This window comes from Lissotriton vulgaris, chromosome 9, assembly GCF_964263255.1.
Source record: "Lissotriton vulgaris chromosome 9, aLisVul1.2, whole genome shotgun sequence".
NCBI lineage: Eukaryota > Metazoa > Chordata > Amphibia > Caudata > Salamandridae > Lissotriton > Lissotriton vulgaris.
In genome coordinates this window covers 905,484,834-905,512,021 of record NC_141697.1, presented here as the reverse complement: position 1 = coordinate 905,512,021, position 27,188 = coordinate 905,484,834, and the positions used below count along the sequence as shown (strand labels likewise).

General features: G+C 46.7%; 1 protein-coding gene across 1 annotated transcript in view; it reads right to left on the bottom strand.

Moving 5' to 3' along the window:
- Positions 1-238: 238 nt before the first annotated feature.
- Positions 239-27,188, bottom strand: part of LOC147692481 (uncharacterized) — a 71,076-nt gene continuing 44,126 nt past the window's right edge. The window contains exon 2 of the mRNA XM_086936795.1: positions 239-4,400. Coding sequence (XP_086792921.1) covers positions 551-3,877 — 3,327 coding nt within the window. The 5' untranslated portion in view covers positions 3,878-4,400 and the 3' untranslated portion in view covers positions 239-550. The remainder of the gene's footprint in view (positions 4,401-27,188) is intronic.

The window sequence follows — 27,188 nt, the reverse complement described above, 5'->3', positions numbered from 1 at the left end:
GAGGGACTTATGTTTAGCATCAGCAGCTGAAGGCACCTCAACACAATGGAACTGCAATCACACTTTTAAGACTCGTATCTACCTTAATTAAGTCTTTCAGGGACTGCAAGCTCATATTTCCAGCAAGAAACTGAATAGCCTGACCTATGTTAAGAGAGGTGCTGCCTGCGAGATCCGACCCCATTCGACATTGTTTGCAAGATAATGCTGAGTAATCTAGCAGAACCGAGACATAACATTGTCAAAGAGTTGTCTTTAATTTCACAGTGTTGTTTAGTGCAAAAACCTGCCAGACTTGGTGCTCTCGCGGCTGAACGAATATGCAGCTCGTACCCAAGGCAGGCCCGGTTAAGGACAGATACATTTAATACCGCATGCCCTGGTGATGGGAGAAGAGGAGCATGGCCGGGCAGAGCCTGGGGTGCTGCCTTTCAGTTAAGATACCTCTGCCGCTCGAAAGGACTCCGGGTGAGTTACCTGCTCGGAATTCCCCCTCTGAGCAGTGGTCTCTGGGCTTGGCACACAAGAAAAATGCTCTGCAGGTTGGAAACTACGACACGTGGAAATCACAGTCCCAGTCCCAGTCCTGCCCCTGCTGCAGTTTGGCAAGGTGACCGGTTGCTGCCTGGATAGCGGTCTGCACAATCTCCGCAGCAGTTTCATGGAGGAACCTTTTTTCACGCTCATGTGAGTCCACACTGAGATCGCTCCCCTCATTGGTGATGGGACTGGTCTGCCTACTAGCATTTTGTGGACCTCGGCCAGGCTGCAAGTTCTTTTCCGGACTGGTCACATCCACAGCTCCGGCCATTATATTTCCTACACTTTTCATTCTAGCCGGGCTTCTGTCTTTCTCCTCTGGCCTGAAGTTTTGGTGTGTCATAGACCCCTCAAACATGTCATCTTCATCCTGATTTGTTTTGTTGGCGGTGCAGCTCGTAGGGGAATCATGAAGGATTTTGTGGAAATCCCCTGTGTGCACCTGGCCATCGCCTGAAGTGGTCTTCCTGTTATCCTTCTGCATGTCCTCTCCAGAGGCAGACTCAAGTTGCCGTCTTGCGCCTTCCCCCGATAATATCTGCACAGAACTGTATTCAAAAGCAGCGTCTGACAGGACTGAAGGGGTCTCTAGCTCCTTTTTTCCACAGCACTCCAAGATCTCAGCAAAGTCTTTATGTGTGATTTCTTGGGAGGAGGGATGCACACATGACGGAGGCGGAGCATCCCATCCATTCTGATTTTCTGATTCGTTACCACCATTAAATTCTGGGCAAGACGCCAGGGATATTGCAGTGATCTGAGTCATATTCACATAACCCTCTTGCATGAGATTATCTTTTGGAAAGTGTGATAGATCTTGAACCCTCGTATTGATGCTTATACTCTTATCCTGGAGGTGCAGATCAGCTAACAGGCCGCAGGGTGTGCTGGCCTTTCCATCTCCTTGAACTGATTCTTTTTGCAAGTCTTTGCCGGTCTCTCTTGACTTATCTCTGCCTCTATCAGCATGATTGACCCTGGCAGGTGCTTCAGTGCTCACCAAGGTTTTACGCTCATTGTGGTCTCCAGAGTCACTGTGTGCTGGGACCAACTGGTACTTCATATCATGGACATCTTTGTACTTTGCCAGCATCTTGCAATTGCTTTTAGGTTTGGTGATCTCACATGCTCCCATGAACCTTTCTGTGACAACATTGTTTATCTCCTCTGTTTTATTTTCTAGAGAATACTGCATCGAATCACAAGACAAACTGTGACTTGGTGATACCTGGGCCTGCTTTCCACTGGATACGTGCTTCCTACCTGAAATTACTTGGGTCCCGTCTGAGGTTTTATTACCAGAGCCAACATCTTTAACTGATTCTACTTCATTATCTAGAGGTAATATTACCTCCTCCAAAGTGATGTTCCAGGATTCTGTGTGGTCTGATACATTTGTCGCAGTAGCGTTGTCCTGATATACCAGGGAACCAGTTACTTTTGTGTTAATAGCATCCTCCTGACTTAGTGGAGGAACATCCACATGGGAAGTAATGGGAGATGCTGTATTTTTCTCAATAACCATGTGGTGAGATATAACTGGGCCTGATACCTTTGCTGCTGTGCCATTCTCTCGAGTAATTAAAGATCCTGATAACGCTTTTGGAATACCGTGCTCCTCTGATGCTGTGAGTAATCCTGCCATTGATGCAGTAAAGTCCTTCTGAGCTATAAAGAGGTGTTCTGGTTTCTCTGTATTAACATTCCCTTGAAGTAACATGACATCTGCTGTTTGTGGTACTGTAACAATCTCCGGTTTGTCCATGGGCTCTGCTACAGTAACACTGGTTTGAGATTCCATGGTACCCATGAAATGCGGTGCACTAAAATCAGCTTGTGAAATCATAATACCCGCTCCAGTAACTTCCTTATGACACACAATGTGAGCTGTAAGGTCTGCAACCTCCCAATCTACTGTTAGCCCTACTACAGTAACATCCTCACAAAGCTTAGGTCCTTCTGCCTCTGCTGCAGTATCATCGTTCTGAGATACCATGGGGTCTGCTGTAGAAAGGTCTGCTAATGTTGCAGCATTGTCTCTGGTAGTGGGTGCAGTGGTCTCTACTATATTTGTTGCAAGACTGTCATTTGAAGAGATCGTGAACTTAGAAGCTACCTCTACTCCAATTGCGCCCTCGCTGGAGGCTTCATTGGAAGCATGTTTGTCCTCATAAACAGACTTACATTCGGTGTTGGCATTTAAGACCTTTGTTGTCTTATGCAGCCGATTATATTGCCTAATCTTTCTGAAAAAAGATAGCTTTGAGTACGGTTTGGAAACTTGAGGTCTTCTATCAAGATCATCAGAAGATTCTGATATTGGTGTAGAATTAAGGACTGTGGATTCAGAATCTTCTTCACTGGGAGCTTCATTTTGTCTGCATTCTGACTCGGAATCGGTCATAAAAGGGACTGTCCTCCACGACTTCATTTTCATATACTTTCTGGATTTAAAAACCCCTTCAGACCCAGTTGCACCCTGTTTCGTGTGAGCTAGCACCGCCAGCTCTTCTTTATTCTTTTCTGTTGTGCTGGTAACCATGGAGGTCTCTAGGGAGATGTCGAGGGTTCCTCCTTTTTGTTCCCATTGCTTCAGGGTATTACAATTGTGTTTTCTTTCACCACTAATTCCCTGTAATCCTTCAGCTGTGTTTTCTGATCTCGTAACCTCTTTTTCTTGTGTTGATTGCCGCATGGCAGGTGCTTTCTTTAGGCTTTGTATCTGAGGGTTGCCTTCCTTTCTTTTGCTTCTGATACCAGACCACCCTTTCCTCCATCCTGTTAAAGTGCTACCTTTACTTTGCTTGACTAGCTCTGCAGGTGTGAACTGTCTATTGTCCCTAGATTTCTTCTGCGGTGTTTTCAGGCACAGCAGTATGTTTGAAGAAAAACAAGGTGCTCTACCTTTCTTTTCTGACTCCGACCCTGCATCTGATTTTGAACTGACAGAACATACTGTCTCTTCATCAACTCTTTTCTCCAATTGTCTTGTCCTGGAATCTTTAGCTTCTGATGTCATACCTTTTCCTTCACCTGACTGTTTAGCTTCACTTTCCTTACACCCACAAGGCGATTTTCTTTGAAAGAAGAGTAGGAATTTTCTGTGATGGGAACCTTTTTTAAGTGCGTGCCCTCTAGTTTGAATTTCATTTTCACAAGTGGATTTGAAACTGTTTTTTTCTTTGTCATCAACATTTGTTATATGGGCTAAATGTAATTCTTGACAATCACCCTGGTCAAGCTCGGTCTTTCCTAACGAATGTGGCCTCAACGCAGCTACTTTTCCTATCTTGGCCAGACTTGAAGTCAGTCCTGCAGCAGTGTCATCACTTGCCATTTAGGCTGATAACGAAGGGCTAGTATTTATATTTTAAGAAACTTTAATGATCTCAAACTTAGGTTAGATTCATAAGGTTTTTGGGCAACTTTTCTCGTGACTTATGGTTGGTACTCCGTTCCAGAGGATCGAGGGAGCAGTACATTTTTGTGATTTCCTTGTGTCAGCAGCATGCTCAAGTTCTCCATTAATGTTGTGCTCTATTTTTCATTCTTCTTAACTTGCTTTCCCCTTTTAAATGTGCGTCACCAAGGATTGTCAAGATGCAGACCCAACATTTGCAAAGTCCCCAGTTTGAGAAATTGCAAACTACACGGTGTTGTATGGCCAACTTTAAAAGATGCACTCAGAAAACACTCCCCTTCCGTATCCTGGTACAGCAAAGAATGGTTGTCTTCTTTAGAGAAAACTTGAAATTATCTTCGGGTCCGTGCCACTGGAGGACTGTTGGATGGAACTGCAGACAGTCTTCTGGCCATTCCAAACAAAATTACTCAGGCTTTAAATATGCATGAAGCTTAACCTGAAGATAAAGAGTAAGCAGAATTACTATCAGTAAAAAGATTACACACTCAATTACACTCAACAGTGACTAAGTCCAGTACATGGAAATGTTTTCGTATTGCATTATACATTTTAATAAACACTTATTTAATTTTTTTGTTTCACTTGTCGTTTCGTAAAGTTGGATACAGAAAAAGGGTTTGAATTGCAACACTTTCTACACGCACACTCTCCTCTCTAGAATTATGTATTGTAATTCACAAAATAAAAATCTACAGCGTTTTAGAAGTGAGTTGTCTGTTTCAACAGCATCATTTCTGACACGTGTGCAGAAATTCTGCAGTTATAAGTGAAACCCTGGCCAGATTTACAATTGTTCATGCAACGCATCGCAGTGCAGCACAGCAATCAAAGTTGCGGTGCTAAATTGCACAAGTAGGAAGACACAGCCAGAGCTATGTCCATTAAGATTTATATGCAGCTGTAAACATCCCCTCCTCTGGTGCACATATGGGCAGCCATGCATCAGCCTTTTGTACTATGATGCAGAGGTAAGTATGCACTGTCTAGCAGTGAATATGTAGTGCAAGCATCTTGTTCTAGTACATATGCCTATGCCTAGACAAACTTAGGGTTCATGCATTGTATGCGTGCTTTGCACTACAGCATACCTGCAATGCATGGGTATTTTGAGAAATAAACAGTTTCCCTTTGCTATTGCCTTCTTCAAGGAGGTGTATGCTTTTGACGCAAAAGCCCAGTCTGGCTCTTTTAGTAGACTGGGATTTGCATTCAAACCTAAAAGTATTTCTGCTGCTCTGCCTGAGTTACACCCTCTTGACGCAAAGCAAGGCAAAGGCACTTTACACTGAGAAAAAGCCACCTTTCTGGCACAAAACATCTTTTGCACTAGATAGTAAATACCATTGCAAGACTGCATTTATTAGCATTGCTTTGCACCCGCACAAATCTTTCGTAAATCTGGGCTCAAGTGAGGAAACAAATCCTTGCAAATATGGTAACCAACCACAAAGTTGTAACCTTGTTGGTATTTCAAAACATTTACAATTCTGGTCCAAATCTTATCTATACATGCACCAATATGAACCAGCAATAAGTGTTGACACAAGCTTAATCCCACACACTCAGCCATGCACTGTGGTGCAAGGTTGTGTGTGCTGGTGCATGGCACCCTAAAGGGTGCCGGCGTGGGGACAGAGGAAAATAGCAGCATATCTTAGTTGATATAGTGTTTTTCTGCTCTCTCTCATTCATGCAAAGTAGCGCAGTGACTTTGGTGCTGCATTCCGTTACATGAAAAGTTAGCAACTCTGTCCCATAGTATTGTTAAATACAAGTAAGGGGATGGATTCCTTTGAGGATATCCTCCAGTACAGCGCATAGTTATTTGTCCGCACATATACACAAATCAGAGCCGGTTTAATTTATGTGTTTGTAATACATTTATTCTTCATCTCTAGCCATAGTTGACATAAAGGTGTAACAAGCAAAAATGTTCTCACTAATTGCAAAAAGAATTGACAATTTATAACTTCATATTTCTGAGCCGAACTAACAGCCTTTGCTTGATAGACCTTTACTGTCAGATCCATTGATTGGTACCCAAGTTTAGCTTTGAATTTGCTCAGAGTGTTAATTACTTTCTGATCAGGCCAATGCAGCCTAGCTTTATTTGAAAAGTTTTATATAGCGCTGGCTAGACCCGGAGGTATCAGAGCGCTTTACATGAGGAAGGACAATTGTTTCAAAGCATAGTTACACATTTACATCAGTTTCAGGAGCATGGGTACATGAGATACATGAGTTACAGGAGCACGGCTGAGGCAAAGGAAAAAAGCAGGCAAGCGGAGAGAAATTCAGGGCAGAGAGGAAAGAAATAGGGCGGTAGATAAAGAGTGAGGGAGGTAAGAGGTAGGGGAGAGGGTGGAGAACACAATGGGGCGACGAGGAAAAAACAAAAACAGTGTCCGACGTCCGGCTGGTGTACGGTGCTATGCTCCCAGTGGTGATGGGAACATTCGCAATCCTCCGCTATGTTTGACTCCCTTATCTCTGTGGACTCTCTCAGAGGGGTCTCTGACGCTCCAGGGTATAAATGTTAGATCCCTCCCCAACAAGGGGAGAAGGAGTGCTTTGGTAAGGGGCAGATTCATGGCGGCAGGAGTGTCAGGTCGCCTGAGGACGGCTCAGAGGGCCCAGTTCTGGCGAGGAGCGGCGAGGGAGTGTCGGGTCACCAGGGGTCGTCTCTGGCGGTAAGATACTCTGTAGTAGTGTTCCAATGGTAGAGAAGTTAGGTGGCTTGTAGATTGGAGGTGGATGGTCGGCTATTCAGAGGGATTTTTACCGATTTGGTAATCCCTGACCCGAGAACTGCAGGGGAGAGCTCCTACCCGGTGGCCATCTTGACTCATCTTGGGGTCAGGCCACTTTAATTGACGATTGCGGCAAAGATTAGGAAACACTGGTCATGGCAACGGAAATAATTAAGCCTTGTCGGAAAAAAGGTTGGTAAAACCTTACAAAGTGGGCGCTTAGGAGGGCAATCCGGTTGTTATTCAGTACCTTCAGTGATGGTCTTACTGATGTCTCTCGTAATCCGCCATTATGAATCACTGCGTTACTTCATCTGACGAGGATGCGGCGGTGATTCTGGCATTATTGGCAAAGTGTCCCCCGGCTTGGTGCAGCAGGAAGGGTAGAAATGTGTTCCACGTCGCAGCAAATTGATTTTGCTGATATTAGATCATGGACGCCATCTTAGGGCCAGGCTCCGCTGTGAGGAAGATTGCCGTGCTGGTGGAAATGATTGTGTGCAGAAACATTATTTATAGGTAGCAGACACAGCCTTACTATTAAAACTTGCAAGAGTTGCCAATCTTTTGGAGTGCATCTCCATAGGGAAAGAAAGGTAAAGCACTTTCCGAACATTTCAGCCACCATAGATTGATTCAGATGCTCCGTCCATCACCACCCCCTTTTGTAATGGATTAAACCCAGATCTTTTGACTGGGTGTGAGTGTTTGATTGATTCAGATGCTCCGCCCATCACCACCCCCTTTTGTACAGCTTTTGGCCGCCATAATGTGGCAGGGTATGCTCAGATGTGAGTCCCTTCCTCACTTTGCCACTGGATTCAAGCAAGCCGGGCTGAAGACGGCTGGAATGCCAGAAACCGGTCCTCAGAAGCTTGTTTCCAGTCCAGGGAAGACATGGCTTGGCAGTTCGGGCTGGACTGTTCCCATGAGGCACAGGGTCAGACTGATTTGCATATAGCCATGTCTGAACTGGGGTGGCAGAGTGGGCTAAAGAACGGTGATGGATTAAACCCAGATCTTTTGACTGGGTGTGAGTCTTTGATTGATTCAGATGCTGCGTCCATCACCACCCCCTTTTGTACCGCTTTTGGCCGACATAAGTGTGGCAGGGTATGCTCAGATGTGAGTCCCTTGCTCACTTTGCTACTGGATTCAAGCAAGCCGGGCTGAAGACGGCTGGAATGCCAGAAACCGGTCCTCGGAAGCTTGTTTCCGGTCTAGGGAAGACATGGCTTGGCAGTTCGGGCTGGACTGTTCCCATGAGGCACAGGGTCAGACTGATTTGCATATAGCCATGTCTGAACTGGGGTGGCATAGTGGGCTAAAGAACGGTGATGGATTAAACCCAGATCTTTTGACTGGGTGTGAGTGTTGTCTGTAATGGCAATGTGCTGCTACACCCTGCATACTCCACTCTGTGCCACTTCACTCTACTCTGCATCACTCCAGGTCACTGCACTGTACTCTGTACCACTCCACTTTACACCACTCCATACCATTGTACTCTGCACCACTCCACTCTACACCACTTCACTCTATGCCTCTCTAATCCACACCACTCTACTCTGACAAAGCACTCTACAACACCCTACTCTACACCACTTCACTCTTCACTACTGCATACTACACCACTCCAGTCTAGGCAAATCCACTCTACTCTGTACAACTCCACTTCGTGCCACTCTGCAACCCTGCATTCTACACTACTGCACTCTATGCCAATGCACTCTACTCTGTACCACTCAATTCTGTGCCCCTGCACTCTATGCCAATCTACTGGATGCCACTCTAATCTACTTTGCACCACTGGACTCTACGCCATCGCACCCTACACCATTGCACTCTACACCACTCTGCTCCATGCCACTACACTCTACCTTGCATCACTCCACTCCACTCTACACCACTTCACTCTACTCTTAAACAATCTACTCTGAGCTACTGCACTCTAAACCCCTCTGCTCCACTCTATGCCAAGAAAGACACAAAAGATGGACGGAATGAGGAACAAATCAAACATTCACCCCAATCAAAAGATCTTGGTTAAATCCATTGTTCTTTTGGTCACTATGCCCCCCTCATTCACCCCAAGTTTAGACCCGCACATTTACAAATCAGTCTTGCCCCTGCTCCTCATGGAAACAGTCTAGCTGGTTTCCGGTCAAGGAAAGACCTGGCCTGGCAGTTCTGGCTGGACTGGTCCCATGGGGGCAGGGTCAAGACTGATTTGCATGTGGTTGGGTCTAAACTGGAATGGTGTGGTGAGTAAAAAAACTATGGATTTAGGCCCAGGTCTCTGTACTGGGGGTGAATGTTTGACATCGTTCAGCATTCCATCCATCAATTGTTCTTTTTGAATTTGCCACTCTATGCCACTGCAGTCTGTGCCACACTACTTTAAAACACTGACTGTAGGAAGGTGGATACCTGACTATGGTTACCCCAGATTTGTTGCCTAGTGTTTAGCTGGTTTTCGACTTAGTTGGCCTGGGATCCTGCTAAGCAGGGCCCCAGGTTATCTGCTCTTTCTGTAAAATGGACTCCATGTACCCTAGGTACATCTCCAATTGGATGTTGGGTGACCTTATCAGCCCCTTTACAGTGTACTATAGGTACCCAGGGCATAGGTGCATCCAATGCCTACCAGGGGCTGCAGCATATATTTTGCCACCCCTGGCTGGCTATCCAATCTGACACAACTGGCTGATCACTCAGCTGGGGCAAGGTGGTGTAATCACCTCTTGCTTAGACATAGTATACCTATATCTAAACCTATATCTGGACACATATACACCTATAAGTCACTCCTATGGCAGGCCTTAACAATGCTGGAGGCAGAGTGCTTGGTTTTGTGTGAGATGGTGCTCTAGCATGAGCTGAGCCTGTCTGCAGCTTTCTGAACCAAGTCCCTTAGCTGTTCTTAAACGCAGTTAAATCTAACCAGAGCCTCAACATCACACAATGGATGCTGCTGCCACAGACACAAGTCTGGCCTCCTGCTGCTGACTGAAACTTCGGCAGGGGAGGCCTGGACAATAGGTTTCCTGTCGCAGGGAGGTGTTACACCTCCCCAGACAGGAGATAGTGGATTGGGGCAGGGAGGGCTGAATGAAACTAGACACTGCCTGGGGCGCACAAGGCGTCCCATGCATAGTCCAGTTCAAACCGGTGCTGGGGCTCTCCAGCCCCAGCTCTGGCGTGAAACTGGACAAAGGGAAAGGGGTGTAACCACCCCCTTCCTGGGTCCCACCCATAGGAGGGACCTAGCAGGTGATCCAGCCCCTTGATTTGGAATAAAGGTAGGAGCTGTGCCAATGCACATCAGAGCATCCTGACTGAAACTTTTAAATGAAACTCTGGACCCTTCAACATCCTACTCAACGTAGAAGACTGAAGAATCTCCCTTGTGGTCAAGGAGTGGCCACCCTGTGCAAACAGGCACCATCAGCGCATCAAGACTTTCTTTGCCGTTGCTCCGGCCGGAGTTCGAACGACAGAGACCAACAAGACCTGGACTCCCAGACTTTTAACAACCTGATCCACAGTTCTAGCCAAGCTGAGACCCGTGGAGGTGACGTGAGACGTGGGACCGGCCATCTTGAAAAGCCGATGAAGTGCTTCCTGTGCAGCTCCCAATGCACCCTCGATGCTGTGCTTTGGGGTTTGAGAAGCTCAAGCCCCGAGCAGCCTCTGCTCCAAAGATCACCCCTCCACACTCACCGAGTGCTGCGTGGGGCCCTTTTGCACTTTTCCTGCTTGACACGTTGTCCGGTCACTTGCCCGTTGGCTAGTGGCCTCTGTGACGACGAACCTACAATTTTGAACTGCTGGTCTGGTTGCTCCAGACTGGCCCTAGCTTCCCTGAAAAGGAGCCACCGATCTGACCTTCCTGGTCCGATCAAGAAGATATCTTCGAGTCCTGCGTGGGTTGCCTTTGCCAAGGCTTGAGAACTCCGATTCGAGTACTGACACCGCAGACAGCAAGAGCCTTCATGGGACAGCTCGTGTTCACCAGCTGGTCATCCTTGATCCTTCCTGGTCCATGTGGCAGCGGAGACAAACTACTTGACAGCTCCTGATCGCAACCCGACATTGCCTGGTTCCATCCTGGTTCCATCCTGGTCACTGGCTAGTGACCCAGACTCTGTCCCCTCTGCTTTCAGGTCCTCTACATCTTTGATCCACCCTTGGATCCAACCGGACTCTTCTCTCCTGGCCGCCTGCAGCATCTTTTCTTCCAGGCTCCATAGAACTTCACGAAGAAACCAGACACACTTTGGCACCTATGCACCCGCTTCCTGTGAGTGAGGTAATGATATAACTCTGGTGCTCCTGTAGTGGTTTACACCTCTAGTGTCCTAGTTTTAAGTGGCTAAGTTCTAGTCCAGTCGGAAGACTCCTAAACTTATAACTTTCAGATTTTTACGCACCATTGACTTGTATGGTAAACGCGGTTGCCTATAGACACTGCATCCGCATCCTGTGGGCCTCCTATGCCCTAACCTTCGTTAGTCCAGTGTAGGCCCATTGATTTACAAGGCCCTAGGCCTTACCATTGTTCATGACATGGTACGTATACCACTTTTTTAATATATGGTTTGAGTGGCCACCTGGCCTAGCCATAATTGTGAAACTTATTGTATGTTATACTGTGTCCTTTGTTTAACGCTTGTGCTTCTCTGCTCATAAAGAGTATAGGGGATTATTCTAGAAATAAATACATATATTTTGTAATATTTAACTTGTTTGGTGTCCTTTCATTTGGTATTTAAAAGGATTGCATATGGTAAAACAGCTGGCTTCACATGCCCTCTTGAGTTTAGCCTAAGACTGCTTTTGTACATGCTACCCCTAGGATAGCTGGTCTATAAGGTTGACTTACAACCAATCACCATAAGGGACGTTTGGACTGGTGCAAGGTGCTCCCTAGAATAGTGATCATCATATACCAGGCCAACTTCTCACACTGACTCTACAACACTGCACTCTATGCAAATGGACTCTACATCACTGCACTCTACACCACTGCACTCTACTCTGCACTACTGTACTCTACACCACTGGTCCCTACCCCATTCTACACCACTGCAATCTCCAACACACTAGTTTGCACTACTGCACTCTATGCCACTGCACTCTGCATCACTCCACTGCACTCTATACCACTCCACGATGCACCATTCTATGCCACTCGACTGTACTCTGCACTACTGCACTCTATGACATCCCACTGTGCACCACTCCACTCTGCACCACTCCACTCTGCACTGCTGCACTCTATGCCACTGCACTGTACCATGCATTACTCTAATCTACGCCACTGCATTCCAAGACACATTGAACGCTGCTGAATTCTATGCTGCTGAACTCTATGCCACTGCACTCTATGCCACAATACTCTGCGAAACTCTACACCAGTCTACTCTACTCCACGCCACTGTATGCCACTCTAAGTCACTGAGTCACAGAGTAGAGTGCACTGTACTCAGTGCCACTGCACTCTACTCTGCCAACACTGCACTCACCACTTTACTCTGCACTGCTTCATTCTATGCCAATTGACTCTCTACACCACTGTACTCTGCATCACTCCACTCTACGCCACTGCATTCTGAAGCACTACACTCTATGGCACAACACTCTGTGCCACTGTACTCTATGGCACAATATTCTGCACCACTTTACACCACTGTATTTTTCACCTCTCTATCTGACACATGCATCAAGATAGGATTTTGCGAGTTCTTAATTATGAATATTAAGGATTCGCAATTAAGGACTCGCAAAATCCCATGCATGTAGGAATCGCTATATTAATAGGGATTCCTACACATTCCTTATTTGCGACTCACAAATTGTGAGTCGCAAATAAGGAATAGCTTCCCATTCATTCCTATGGGCCTACAGACCCATAGGAATGAATGGAAAATTGAGCATGCAATTTCAGGGTGCAAGGGTGTCAAAATGACACCCTGTTGCACCCCTGGAATTGACCTGTGCACAAATGTTGCGCACACACATGCCCTAGGGTCATGGGTGTGCGCAACATTAAACTTTGAAAAATGCACAAAAGTGCCTTTTTCAAAGGTTTTGCAAATTACCATGAAGTTCAACTTTGCGGTAATTTGTGCCCCCTGTTAGCGAAATCGCTAATTTTCGTACTTTAATGCATTGCATTCAAGGAATCTCAATTTGAGATTCCTTGAATGCAATTGCAATTGAAGTAATAGCAATTTAGAGATTACCTAAATTACGATTTTTGCATTTGGGATGATGCATCCCAAATGCAAAAATACCGTTCGCATAGGGCAGATTCTGAGAATCTGCCCGTTTGTGACCGGTTTTTCCTTTGATGCCTGTGCCTATATGCCACTAAACTCTATACCACTCTACTCTGCACCACTGCACTCTATGCCGCTGTACTCTGCAACACTCTATGACAATGCACTCAACACTAGTTCACTCCACTCTACTCTTCGCCACTCCACTGTGTACCACTCTACGTGACTCCACTCTATGCCACACCAATATACAACACTCTATGCCACTCTACCACATTCTACTTCACTCTTCGCCGTTCCACTCTATGACACACCATGCCGCACTTCACTACGCTACTAACTTTAGTCATGCTGAACAGCAGCCACACTGGTGTACAACATGGTTAAAACACATTGGTAAAGCCAATAGGTCTTGCATAAGTGAGCAATTAAATAATTTCTCCTTAATTGTTTGGCTTTTTTAGTGGATTGGACTTTGCATCAAAAACTATGGGTGCTTGCACTATAATATCCCTTGACAGAAAGCGTTATTTGCACTGAGGGAAAAAAATGTTTTTGAGGGATTCAAATAAATACCCTTGCAAGAGCAAAGCCTTAGTAAATCTGGGCCAGAGTCTGATATTGAAACACACTTTTGCACTCCAAAGGTACCCTTGACTTCAGATAAGGTGACTAATGGAATTATTCAAGTGAAGTCCATGGCCATTTGAATAGGACTAAATTAAGCACGTGTCCCCTTCTAATGGGATTAGCTTCCACATATTCAAGAAATGAACCCCTTCCCAGGTGCTACACTGATATCAGAATTGTTTTCTAGCAGTTCAGAATTTCTCGCATCAGATTGTGTGGCATGGCACTAGCAAGGGCACCTCTCGCTATTTGCAAAAGTGACACAATGCTCTTTAGATAATCTTTCATTGTTTCCTCAAACTTTGCAGCATGTCGCAGCTCCAATATGCAGACTTTAAGACCTGTGTCAACTGTTTCTGACATATGTTGGTGATAGACTCATGTTTCATGCAACCTCTATCAATGAATGCACTCTAATACCTTGTATGAGATGGATGCAAAGTCATTCATGGCTTCATGAATAATAAAAATGATATGGTAGTCTACTAATCTCATTTACATCGCACTACCTCCACTTCACCTGCACTACATGGCGTAGAACTATTTTTTTTGAGGTGATTATCACATTATATTTTCCACTTATTTACTATATCAGCCCTGTGTGAGTGAAGGGACACAATAAACTTCCAGATGTCTCACCTACAACTGCTGACCAGCACTTAATGGACCTGCCTGAGCCCTGCTGCTGGTGTGAGTCCTGATCCCCAAGAAGTGCCCTAGCAGGTCCTGGATCATTAGCTGGCAGCAGAGTGCACTCCTCCTACCAAACTGCAAGTACTGAGGTACACATGAAAATCCAGATGTTTTTGTCTCTTAACAACTAAGAGTGGGCTCTTCGCAACAGCAATGACCGTCACCTCTCCAACCAATTTGGTATTCAAAAGGCGAGCCGCGGAGGAGCTTTGCGCGCAACCAAGATGGCCGAGTGAGCACAGGGCTCCCGAGACCCTCGCAACCTCCCGCATCTATCCTGAAAATTATCCTGATTACATTGATGGGCTATTGAAGACGAGCCATGACTGATGCGGACACCGTTGTCCAAATTTGAAACGGACTTCGGGAACCGGAATAACAGCGATTTGAATATTGCGGCCTGCCCCTCGGAGATGCCCGGAGCTCGAGTTGGCATGGTGCCCGGGCAGTAGTTGAACAACAGCGGCCTGAGGAATCACAGACTTGTACTTTCACTTTCGTTTTTCGTGGCTCCCGTCGGACACTCTCTAAATTGAAGCCTGCTACCAACAGACACTTTTTTGATGACTTAACGATCATAAGGCGATATCCTGGCATCAGATACTGGGCCCGGACAGGCTGAGTCCTCTGGTTGCCGCTGATACTTTGATCGCAGCCATTTCTCTCAAGAAACGCTACTGTGGTAGGCCATCTTGTCTGCAATGGCGACCAAACCTGATGGTGACAAGCAAAAATCCAAGGCCACTCGGCGAGGTACCTACACTCAAGCAAACAATATGGATCGGTATGCCCACTCTAAAGGATCCCCTGGTGGACCGAGCAGATCACTGGATGGTGCTAAAGAGGATCCTTCCTCATCGGCGGAATTGACTTTGCAAGACGTCATGGGCGCCCTTGATGGTATGAAAGCGTCCATCGGCCAGCAATTTGAAACTCTCGCCCACAAGCTGGACACAGTTTCGATCGATGTGAATTTGATCCGTACGGATTTATCAAAAACTAATGAAAAGGTCAAATCTTTAGATCTGAAAACTTCCAGCCTAACGGGTGATGTTTCCGACTTGCAGACGGAGGTCCGCAATCTACGGACCTCGAATGATCTTTTTGCGCGCCGTTTGGAGGACTTTGAAGGTAGGGCCCGGCGTAAAAACATACGCATTATTGGAGTCCCGGTGAAGTCCGAAGATCCGGCAGCTGATCTGTTGGTGGAAGATCTTATTACTAAACACCTCGCTCCTAAGGGTCTGAGCAAGTTCTTCGCAGTTGAACGAACTCACAGAGTACCGGGCGGTAAACCGAAGGTGGGTGCCCCGCCGAGACCTCTCATCACCAGAATCTTTCCTGTGATTCCGTGATAGAGACGCTATCCTGCAGGCCTCGAGGCTGAATGGACCCACAAAATATGAAAATACCACTGTGAGTTTCTACCCGGATTTTACACAGGCAGTCCAAAAACAAAGACTTGGATTTCTGGGCATCAAACAACGCTTGAGAGACATGGAACTGAAATACGCAATGTTATTCCCAGCTAGACTGCGCGTGGAATTCAAGGAACGTACATATTTTTTTGATCATCCAGAGAATGCAGTAGAATGGCTTGACACATTGTCATACCAATGTGACCGGGAGGAACATTCTGGAGGAGCGGAAGGTGGCCCGATGGAGCAGGAATAGGTACATGGAATCCGGCATCCTGAACTTTATTAAGAACTCTGCAATGGTTCGATGACTTTGCTGTAGGATTTAATGTGTCATGCCTTGGGTTGGCGGGGCGACGGGTTGACTCTCTTCCTCCTAGGGGTTTTTTTTTGTAGACTTGTTTGATATAAGGGCGACAGGCACACTGCAAGTTGGGGTGGTTATTTAGTTTCACGCAGGGGTGCAGGGTGGTGGGAGTTGTAACGGGTTTCTGGTTCGAGGGTGGGGGGATGTTTCAGTGGGTGTGTTTTGGTTCTATGCAAGGCAACGTATTGTTTTATCATCTGATTTGGATGTTGATTTCCATGGGGAGGTGGATCTGCTTTCATTTTTGGGATGGGGGTAGGGGATTCAGACTACTGAGCTGGAGTGTGAATGGGTTGGGGGATAAGATAAAACGAGGGGTTGTGTTACAACTGTTGAAAAGATTGTCTCCTGATGTGGTATTGTTGCAAGAAACGCATTTGATCGGTAACACTTGTTGTGCCATGAACCGGAGGGGATATCACATGGTTGCTCATGCGGGGTTCACCTCTGGATCCCGAGGGGTGGGTATCCTAGTTAGGAAATCACTCCCCTTAGAAATAGACGCAACAGACCTGGATGATAGGGGGCGTTACGTAGCCCTTACTGGACTGTGGGAGGGTAGAACTATATCCTTGATCTCAGTTTACGTCCCCCCGGGATTACAGTCGACAACTTTTGCTGACCTAGGGCGCTTGGTGTTGGGACTCCCTGAGGGAATTCTGGTCATGGGCGGAGATTTTAACTCGGTTGTCTCTGGCAGGGAAGATCGGCACCCACCCAGAGACCTTACTGGGTCACAGAATTGGCTTAGTGGCTTTATTGACACACTGGGGTTAGTGGACTGTTGGAGACTGTTGGAGATTGTTACACCCAGCTCAGAATCAATACACTTTCCACTCGGGTGCAAATGGTAGCCTTTCCAGGATTGACTACCTTTTAATACCAGTGGCACATGCCCCTCCATAGCTGAAATACGACATCTGGCGCAGGGAATATCCGACCACTCCCCATTGTGGATTCGGATAGACGTGGGTATCGGGTCGGAGGGACGGGTGGCCCCGATTAATCCGTAGTATCTCCGTAACCCTAAGACCCGTTCGGAGTTGGTCAAATCTCTTGACCAATATTTTGTTGAGAATTTGGGATCGGTCTCCTCTGCAGTATCGCTCTGGGAGGCCTTTAAGACGGTCATCCGAGGTCAGGCTCTATCATTGATTGCTGGATCGAAGAAGAGTAGCCGCAAGGAGGTGGTTAGGCTCGAGACAGAGATCTCCGACTTGGAGCGTGATTTGGAATTGGGCGTCACCCGTGAGAGACTACATGTTATGTGCCTTAAGCAACTTGAATATAGGGTGCTGGTTACGGACGCCGCAAAAGTTATGGGCAGGGAGCAGCAGGGTCGATTGTACGATGTCGGGGATAAAGCTGGCAAGCTGATAGCATGGTTGGATAAAAAAGAGAGGGCCAGTCATGTGGTTCCTGTGATAGAGATAGTACATGGTCAGCGTGTGACTGACCCCAAGGAGATTGTCCAGAGTTTTGCGGAACATTTCCGAGAAGTGTATTCGCCCGTAACTGATAGGCCGGAAGAAGACTCCCATTTATTGTTACGCGACATTGCATTGCCCAGCTTATCTGATTCTGATAGAGAGTCGCTAGATGCCGCAATAACTGCGGACGAGGTAGCTCTTGCTATTCGCTCTATTCATTCGGGTAAGGCGATGGGACCTAATGGTCTCCCCATTGAACTTTATAAACTGCGCCCCAATAAAATGGCGCCATATCTTCGGGACATGTTCCTGGAATCGCGAGATGGTGGCTCCCTTCCCCGTGATCAGCGTCTTGTGACCATTGTGGTGATTCATAAGGAAGGGAAACCAAGGGAACGCTGCGCCTCCTATAGGCCTATATCACTCCTTAATGCGGAACCCAAGATCCTTGCTAAGCTATTGGCCAATCGTGTAATAAAGGTAATTGGCGACTTGATTCATCCAGACCAGTCCGGTTTCATTCCGCATCGGAATACGGCCCTGAATCTGCGACGTTTACATGGTGTTCTCGCGAGGACTTCGTCATTGTGTGAGCCGGCCATCTTGGCCTCCTTGGATGCCACGATGGCCTCTGATAGAGAGTCGCTAGATGCCGCAATAACTGCGGATGAGGTAGCTCTTGCTATTCGCTCTATTCATTCGGGTAAGGCGATGGGACCTAATGGTCTCCCCATTGAACTTTATAAACTGCGCCCCAATAAAATGGCGCCATATCTTCGGGACATGTTCCTGGAATCGCGAGATGGTGGCTCCCTTCCCCGTGATCAGCGTCTTGTGACCATCGTGGTGATTCATAAGGAAGGGAAACCAAGGGAACGCTGCGCCTCCTATAGGCCTATATCACTCCTTAATGCGGAACCCAAGATCCTTGCTAAGCTATTGGCCAATCGTGTAATAAAGGTAATTGGCGACTTGATTCATCCAGACCAGTCCGGTTTCATTCCGCATCGGAATACGGCCCTGAATCTGCGACGTTTACATGGTGTTCTCGCGAGGACTTCGTCATTGTGTGAGCCGGCCATCTTGGCCTCCTTGGATGCCACGATGGCCTTTGATACGGAGGAGTGGCCGTATTTGTGGGCTGTCCTTGCCAAGTTTGGTTTTGGTTCAGGCTTCATAGGCTGGGTCAGGCTTCTGTATGAGGAGCCGTTGGCGCAATTGGTTGTGAATGGTCGGGTTTCAGAGCCCTTCGCTCTTGGAAGGGGCACGAGACAGGGTTGTCCATTATCTCCGCTCTTGTTTGCTCTTGCTCTTGAGCCCCTTGCTGCATGGATTAGATGTGAACCGTCGATAAAGGGTATCCGGTGGGCCCCTGACCGCGAGGATCGTATTTTGCTTTACGCAGACGATATATTATTATACCTGACTTCGCCCCGGAAGTCGTTAATTGTTTTGTTCGATGTCCTCACCTCCTTTGGGAAGAACTCAGGTCTGGTCCTTAACTGGGCTAAGTCTTACTTATATGTCCTATCGGGAGATGTCACTCTTCTGCCGCGTGATTGTCCCATCCAGGACACACAGACAGGTTTTAAGTATCTCGGGGTTTATGTATCATTAAACCCGGCTGCCCGATATGAACAGAATTTACTCCCACTGCTATCCCGGCTGAAGTTGGACGTGGTACGCTGGCGTAAGCTACCGCTCTCGCCGCTCGGCAGTGCAACGCTCTTTAAAATGATGTCGCTGCCGAGATTTTTGTATGCTCTTCAGAATACCTTTGATGTAATTCCTGCGCGCTATTTTCGTACCATCGAGGGTCTTCAGAGGAAGTTGATCTGGGATGGGCGTTCGCGTATCGCCCTCGCCAAGTTGACGCTTCCATGGTATGACGGTGGCATCGCTCTCCCTGATATCAAGCGGTATTACTGGGCGTCTCAGTTGGGGGCCATTAATCATGGTATGTATGGCCCCGGATTGAACCCTGCGTTTGCCATGGACAGGTGGCAGCTGCCGGGGGAGATTACTATAGAGCGCTTTATTCTAGTTTGGGCAGTGGGAAACTTTCCGGGCCCACAAAGATTGCTGTCCGGGTTTGGCACTGTGCTAACAATGCGATGGGATGGAGTGATCGACTGACTCGTGCGACCCCGCTTTTTGCATCCGAGAAGCTGGGTAACTTGTGTAAAACGAAAAGATTTGAAAAATGGGATATGATCGGTATTAGTACTGTGGGTGATCTCTGGGTAAAAGGCAAATTTAAGACTTTTGATGAATTGAAGATCGAGTACAACCTGAGTGACAGGGAATATTTCCGATATGCTCAGGTCCATCATGCCTTGACTTCGGTTTTTCCTGAGTGTGCTGATATTCCGGAGTCCTCTCCACTTGAGGATAGAATACTGGACGGTCATGTGCCAGATAGTACTATCTCTTTGATTTATAAAAAGCTAATTAATGGTAGGAATGACCTGTTGGTGTCCCTCCGGGATGTATGGACCCGGGATGGTCTTGAATTAGACGATGAGGATTGGCAGTCCGCTATCTCTTCTCCCAAGGAGGTTGCGATTCCGGCCCGTCTCCGGTTTGTGCAACTGAAGATCCTACATAGAGTCTATGTGACTGGCCCGCGCTTGATTAAAATGGGTTATTCGGATGATGGTCTCTGTAAACGCGGCTGTGGGCTGCTTGGGACGTTTCTGCATATAATTTGGGAATGTCCTGCAGTAGCTGCTTTTTGGATTGGGATACACAATAAGATGAGGGAGGCTACTGGTATTGTTCTGTTGCCCGAGGCCAGACGTTGTCTCCTGAATGTTTGGGAACCAAAAAACTATAATGTCGCACAGACGCAGTGGGCAACCCTAGGAAATAAGGTAGCAAAAAGGGATATAGCGCAGCTGTGGGGTTCTTCAAGATCTCCCACGGTTGAGGCTTGGATGGAAAACATGGACTGGTGCATGTTCAGGGAGAAAACGGTCTATGTGGCACGGGGGAGACCCAGGAAATGGGGTAAGGTATGGAGTCATTGGAATACTTACAGTGGAGACATTTGCACTCCTCCTCTTATGGATGTCCCTGAAGTTCCACTTTCCCCCTGACCTGTCATTCCTCGTAATGTAAGAGAAATACTTGACTGTCTTTGTCTCTCCCCTGCTCCCATCCCCTGCTATGACTTGAGCACCTTATTGTATGGGATTTTTATTCCTCCTTCTCTCTCGGACTGATATCCTATTGTATTGTATTTTTGCCTTGTTTCTTTTTCATTTTCAATAAAAAGAGTTACAAAAAAAAAAAAGGCGAGCCGCTCTTTGCGCCAACAGTGACCGGCTCTGTCTCCTGCCAATGTGAAGCTCTAGCAGTGAGCTGTCCTTCAAGCTGACAATCTACTCGTGCCACCGAACAAAGCAAAGCTGCGGCTGAGGCTCCTTGGAATGTGAGAAGGGAAACTCTTCACCGGGACCAACTTGTTTCCTGTAGCTGACATGCACTCCATTGGGTCGACCTGAACTTGTGGCTTTGGCCCAGTCTAGTACGACCAGATACCCAAGAGTGGTCCTTTATACTTTTTGCCACTAATTTCACCTGAAACTCAAAAATAATTCATAATTCCTTTTCTAATTATTTGATTGTTTTGTTTTTGTGTCATTGCATTTATTAAAATGTACTCTATTTTCTAAATTGGTTTGGGATTTTTCTTGTGTTGTGTTTTCACTTTATTACTGTTTGGGTGGTACATAAATACTTTAAGCATTGCCTTTAAGTTAAGCCTGACTGGTGTTGTGCCAAGCTATAAGAGGATTAAGCACAAGTTTATTTAATGACTTCTTATGGTTCACCCAGACAAAGATTGTACTTATTACTTGAGTGTGGCTATCACCCCTGTTTTTTTGGGTGTAAGTGGTTATGGCCTGGAGGCCCTAACACCCACATATCCTGGCATCAGATTATTTGCATACCTACCACCCCTCCTCTTTCCATGCCTGCCTGGTCTTTGGCTGCCTTTAGGGCTTCTACAGACTCTGCAAATCTTCAATTTCAGGAAAGTGGATGCTGGAAATTATAAAAAGATAATACAAAACTGTATGAGACCAGTGCCTTGATTGAAGGCAACTGCAGATCTATTTTGTCCTTTATGATGTCAGGGTCTTCTTCATCAGGGAATTCAAGAGCTACCATAAAAGGTGACCACTGTCCCAGTTCCAGAGACAGAGAGGGTATCCAGAAGAATGCTGACCAGTTCAGGACTTGAAAGAAGTGACTTCCTTTCTCCCCTGCCAGCAATGATGATAACAGCACTTTTATCCATTCTTCAACTGGTAGCTTGAGGGGCTTACTTGCTTCAATGACTCCAATAGACACTTTTATCCATGTTACCATCCAACCACCTTCACAGAAGTACCTCAAGTTCTTTGTAATGGATCAGCACTATCAAGTTTGTATTTTACCTTTTGGACTAGCTTTGGCTCCAAGAGAGTTCACCATATTTTGGCTTGTACAGTGGGTATCTTACATCCCAGAATCCTTTTAATCTTTCCCTATCTTGATAATTAGTCAACTTATGTCTCTTCTTCCTCTGATAGATCCAATGCAGTTTAACAGGTATGCAAAATTGTCCACTCTCATGGCTTAATTCTGAAAGTTAGCAAATCTCATCTGACTTCATCTCAGAACTTGTAGTTCATAGATGCAATCTTCAGGATGGATCTGGGGTGATTGTTCCTTCCTCTGTCTCGTCAAAAAAGTTGCCTTCTCACTTAACGAGTCTACAATCTCAACCTTGGGCTTTGGCCTATCGTGTGACTGTCAGTCCAAGAAAACATGGCAGTCAACCTCCTGCTTGTTCCTTGGTTTCTGCTTCCCCTTCAACCATCATCTACAACAGTACTCAAATCCATACTCTGTGGACTGCAAGGTTCAGATTAGATGACTGCCTAGATTTGTTAAGACCTGGATTGGTAATGGGTCTCTGCCCACCTACTGAAAGGTGTTCCTCCAACACCTCCACCTCCAGTGGTTTTAACAACAGATCCCAGCGAAGTGGGTTGGGGGCAATGTTGAAAGACAAGTGTATTTAAGGTTTTTATTCTGTGTAGGAAGCAATGATTTCCTCAAAATTGAGAGAGTTAGAACAAATTCATGGAGCCCTGTTCTTTGATTCTCTCCTGAAGCATAAGGCAGCAGATGTCCAGATGGACAACTGGGTGGACTGAGCTTACATAAATCACAAGAGGTCAGATTCCATCACCACCCTGAAAGCCAACACTAAGACTCTGCAGGTTTGAAATGCAAGCTCCCAGATCCTAGAAGCCAAGTAGGAAGATTTCAAGGGGCGATCCAGGAGGAACAATGTTCAACTAATAGAGGTGCCAGAGTGCTCCGAGGGACCGGCAGAGGATCTATTTGTCGAGGACCTCATACTCAAATACCTGCAACCTTGTGGTCTCTCTAAATACTTTTCGGTTGAACAAGCCCACAGAGTCCCAGGTACTCCTCCAAACTGGGCACACTACAGTGCCCCATTCCCTGCTCACATTTTCAGCAACTTGAACATCCTTCTTCAGGTTGCCCGATTACGCACCTCCAGTCAAATGTAATAATGTAACGATCACCTTTTTCCCAGACTTTACTATCCGAGTGCAAAGACAATGCTACTCCTTTCTTGAACTTAAAAGAGAACTGAGAGAATGTGACATCAAGCACTCCATGATATTTCCAGCGAAACTACGAGTTGGGGTGAATGGTAAGATCTGGTTGGTACTTTACCAGCTCAGAGGAGGTCTGGGAATGGCTAGAGGGCTTGGGAGTGATTGGAAAAGTAGGGTGCAGACCCAATCAAAGTGACAACAAGAGGGCAGAAAGACCGCCCATTAGCTGGGTACTGAAGCCAGTTAGAAGCATCACACTGAACTGTTGGAGAATTAACTTTATCTGGGGCTTTTTTCTCCCAGAGATCTGGCTGCACGTTGAATGACAGTGGTAACTTGGCACATACTGCTAATAATTGCGGGAGCTATTGAAGTGATGCTGAATCAACGAGGGAACTGCCCCTTAGCCTACTTGGTCACAGGTCCCCACACAGGAGAAATTCATACTCCTTGCATTGGTTCAATAACCGTAGTAACATTAACCTTTTCTTCACTATGGGTGGTGAGGTGACCTTCATGTGGTACCAGCAGCCTCCTTTGATTTGTATCATGCTTTGGGGTGGCTGGAGCTCTGCACAGTTGGGGGGCTGGCAGTTTTAAGTCTGCCATGCAGGTAGGCAGGGTAGGGGTATGATAATGGGGTCTATGTTAACAGGTTTGTTTTCACAGTGTTTTATAAGTCTTATGGTGACAGCATTATAATGTCGCAGCACAGAGTGGTTAATCAGGTCTCCTTTCCTCCTATTATTCACCCCAGTCAGAAGACCCACTGTATGCCCACACATGCTGCTCCTGACGCCCTATAGAAAATTGCTGTGGTCCCTGCTGCGACATGCCCCGGACCTTGATAGGGGTTGCCGGCTGCGGGCACTCTCCACTTTTTATCACCAATGGTTCTCCATGGCAGCCACCATAAGCACTCCTAGTTTTAAGATCCTCTCCTGGACAGTCAATGGACTGGGAGATAAAATCAAGTGAGGAATGGTCTTGAAATACCTCAATCAACACTTGCCTGAAGTGGTCCTATTGCAGGAAAGGTATCTTCAAGGCAACAACTGCCGTACCCTAGATAGGTGGGAATCTAATATGGTCACCCATGGGGGATTTGTGAAGGGGTCTATAGGGGTTGGAATACTTCTGCATATTAAGCTCTCCTTTATTGTGAAGAATACTTGGCCTGACCCACACAGGAGATATGTTGGGCTGACAGTGTAGTTCTGTGAGTTTGTGGGTCTGGTTCGGTGGTTCCGAACCCGTTCAATAAAGATCGTCGGAAATAGACGATTTTGGTGTCAGCAGACCGCAAATGACGAGTGTAGTGTGTACGAGTGTTTTCGCATGAATCGATCAAGGAGAACACTGCGTATTCGAGGATTTCGTTCGAACCTTCGGGTTCCATTTTGTGTACGGCAGCCATTTTGTGTGGTTGCCCTCACATAGGCCGATGACTGCGGCCGAACGAGTCTTTGGGACACGTACACCTTAGCTTACTTCTGTATGACCTGGCCGAACTGACTCCCTTGCCCGAGGCTGACCTCGCTGAGCCAGTTCCTTGTTAAGCGGCTGGTCAGATAAAGATCAAAGAGCAGGACATGCCCGAGTTTATGGTACACTGCACCCACCTTTCTATCTTGCTTCCAATCCGTTTCTGTTCCTTCCTTTATGACATAATCACTGATTTGGGTAGAGGGTTTTATGGTGGGTTTGTCCGGCCTGAGCGAATAAGTAAAATGGAATGTGCTTGGTCATTTCTGGTGGGCTGGACAACGGAAAGTGGGATTGTCGTCATACGCTACTTTTGAATTGTCACACTGTCATTGGTCAGTTTGTATGAACCCAATGCTAATTTGGAATGTTGCCTGAGGCTTGATTTTTGGCATAAAAGACCATGCTCCGCTCATTGAATTTGTGCAGTCTCTAGCGAACCACCCGTGTGTGCTTCGTAGACCTCTGTTCCTGGTTGCAGCCAATAAACTTTGGTCTTTGACGTCATCAAGAAGTATCCCATGTCTCTGTTTGCCAAGGCAGGGGAACTCGAAGGCCTCTGGCGTTTTCCCTGATGCCGCTGGGTTCTAAAACCCGGTCCTTCAGTTGGCGCCCAACGTGGGGCGACTTCAGCGGTACCGGTCCAAGCCCGAAGATCTTGAGGAGCTTCATGTGAAAATTCTGGAGGAAGGCCAACCACTTCATCGACCCCTGCATGTCGGCGTGGTCCGAAAGTCTTTGCTGCGAGGTTCTCTGCTTTCCGACGGCTACGAAGGACTGCTGCCCTGACTGTCGCCCTGTCTTGGAGCCTTAGACGTTTGTAGAGCGAGACGATTGACGGGTCTTCTGGTGATGCCATCGACATTTCAGTTAAGTATGAGTGAAGCATCTCCTAGTTCTTAGTTTGTTTTTGGTATCCCTTTAGTGGATCGCTTTGATTTGGTACCTGCAGGCCCCAAAGCCAAGGGACTCGTGTATTCGCGAGACTATCGTTTTGAGATTCCCTTGTTGTTTGAAGCTAGACTAGTGAGCAAGATGCCTGGTCTTAGCAGACTTGGAAAGATATTTGGTTGTGGTTGTTCTAAGGATTCCCGGTTTGAGGATTTGTGTCCGGTTCCTCCAATTGGAACTCCTACATATGAATTATACGTAAAGCGTGGTGTGGGCCCTATTAGCTATAATGAGATCTGGGTAAAGTATACGAGAAAAGACGGTGACCTACAGTGGCCCCGTTACAGTAGTTTTGAAACTGAGATTTTAGACAATCTCGAAGTGAAGTTGTTCAAGAAGAAAGCCCGGCCGGCAATGTTTGACTCTTTCCCCATATGGCGCAAAGAAGCCAAACAGAAAGAAATTAAATTAGCGAAGAAGAATAAACGAGAACGAGGTATGTCAATGGTACAAGCTGCTATTGCGTATAGGGATAATGAGGAAGAGCAAGAGAGCGAACAGATGCTTAGGGTGAAGAAGTTAGCGGTAGATAGATGCTACCCAGTTTTGCCGCCTAAAGAGCAGGAAGAAAAGAAAGAACTTGCGAAAGATGCTTTAATGTCGCATCTATTGAGTTCGCCACCCCCTTATGCACAGAGTGCTACGGCACCACCACCACCAGTTGTGGCTGTGCAACATCCAGTTGTTGTGTCACCTGTAATTCCTCCACAGCCAGCTCCTCTTCCGTTGGCTACTGTTCCTTTGGCACAGCCTCCTCAGGGGCCGCCAACTTTGCCTCCCCCTTTGTCTGCTACTCCTACGCCTGTCTATAATCTTCCTTCTGTTCCGCCTTTGGATTCTTCTACTATTATTCCGTCTTCCCTTATTATTTCATCTTCTCCTTCTACTAGACAGCGAATGACTGCTGCACTTTCTGGTTTCTTTTCTCCTTTGTTGGGACAATTGGGTATGTCTCCGGTCAGTGAGCGTAGACAATCACATAGTCAGTTGCCTGGTGTAGATGAGCGTACGGTTTTGGATCACATGGCACGTAGATGGGTTATGTATACCCCCCAGTATGATCTTGAGGGTATTATGGATGTTTTCCGCCAATGGCAAGCACCAAAGCAACGGTATGTCTTCGAAATGATGTGTGTGTTCCTCCATTAACAATGGGTTGACGAAGTAGGTAAAGCTCCTGAAGAGTTGTATCGAGTGTGTAGCGAGTTTGCGAAAGGGACCATTGTGAGTCTTCTCGACATCGAGAGAGCAATTGCGACGTTGTTGTCATTCCGTAATAACACTCCTTCTGAGCGATTGTTTGAGCCTGATTCGTCAGTTAGGAGAAAAGCACGTCAGTATCCGATGCGTGAGGTTCCTCCGGTGTGGAAGGAAGCAGTTCAGGCTGATGTTGGGTTGGATATTGTAGCTGCGCCTGTGCACTTTCAGCGAGTATGGGTACATGTTCCTTGGAAGCGAGTTGAAGTTTTAGCGATTAAGCAGACTTTACCTGATCCGCGCAAAAATCCGGCGGGATATTATAAAGAGCTCACTCAAACTGTGGGTTCGTGCATCATGAATTTAGCAGACAT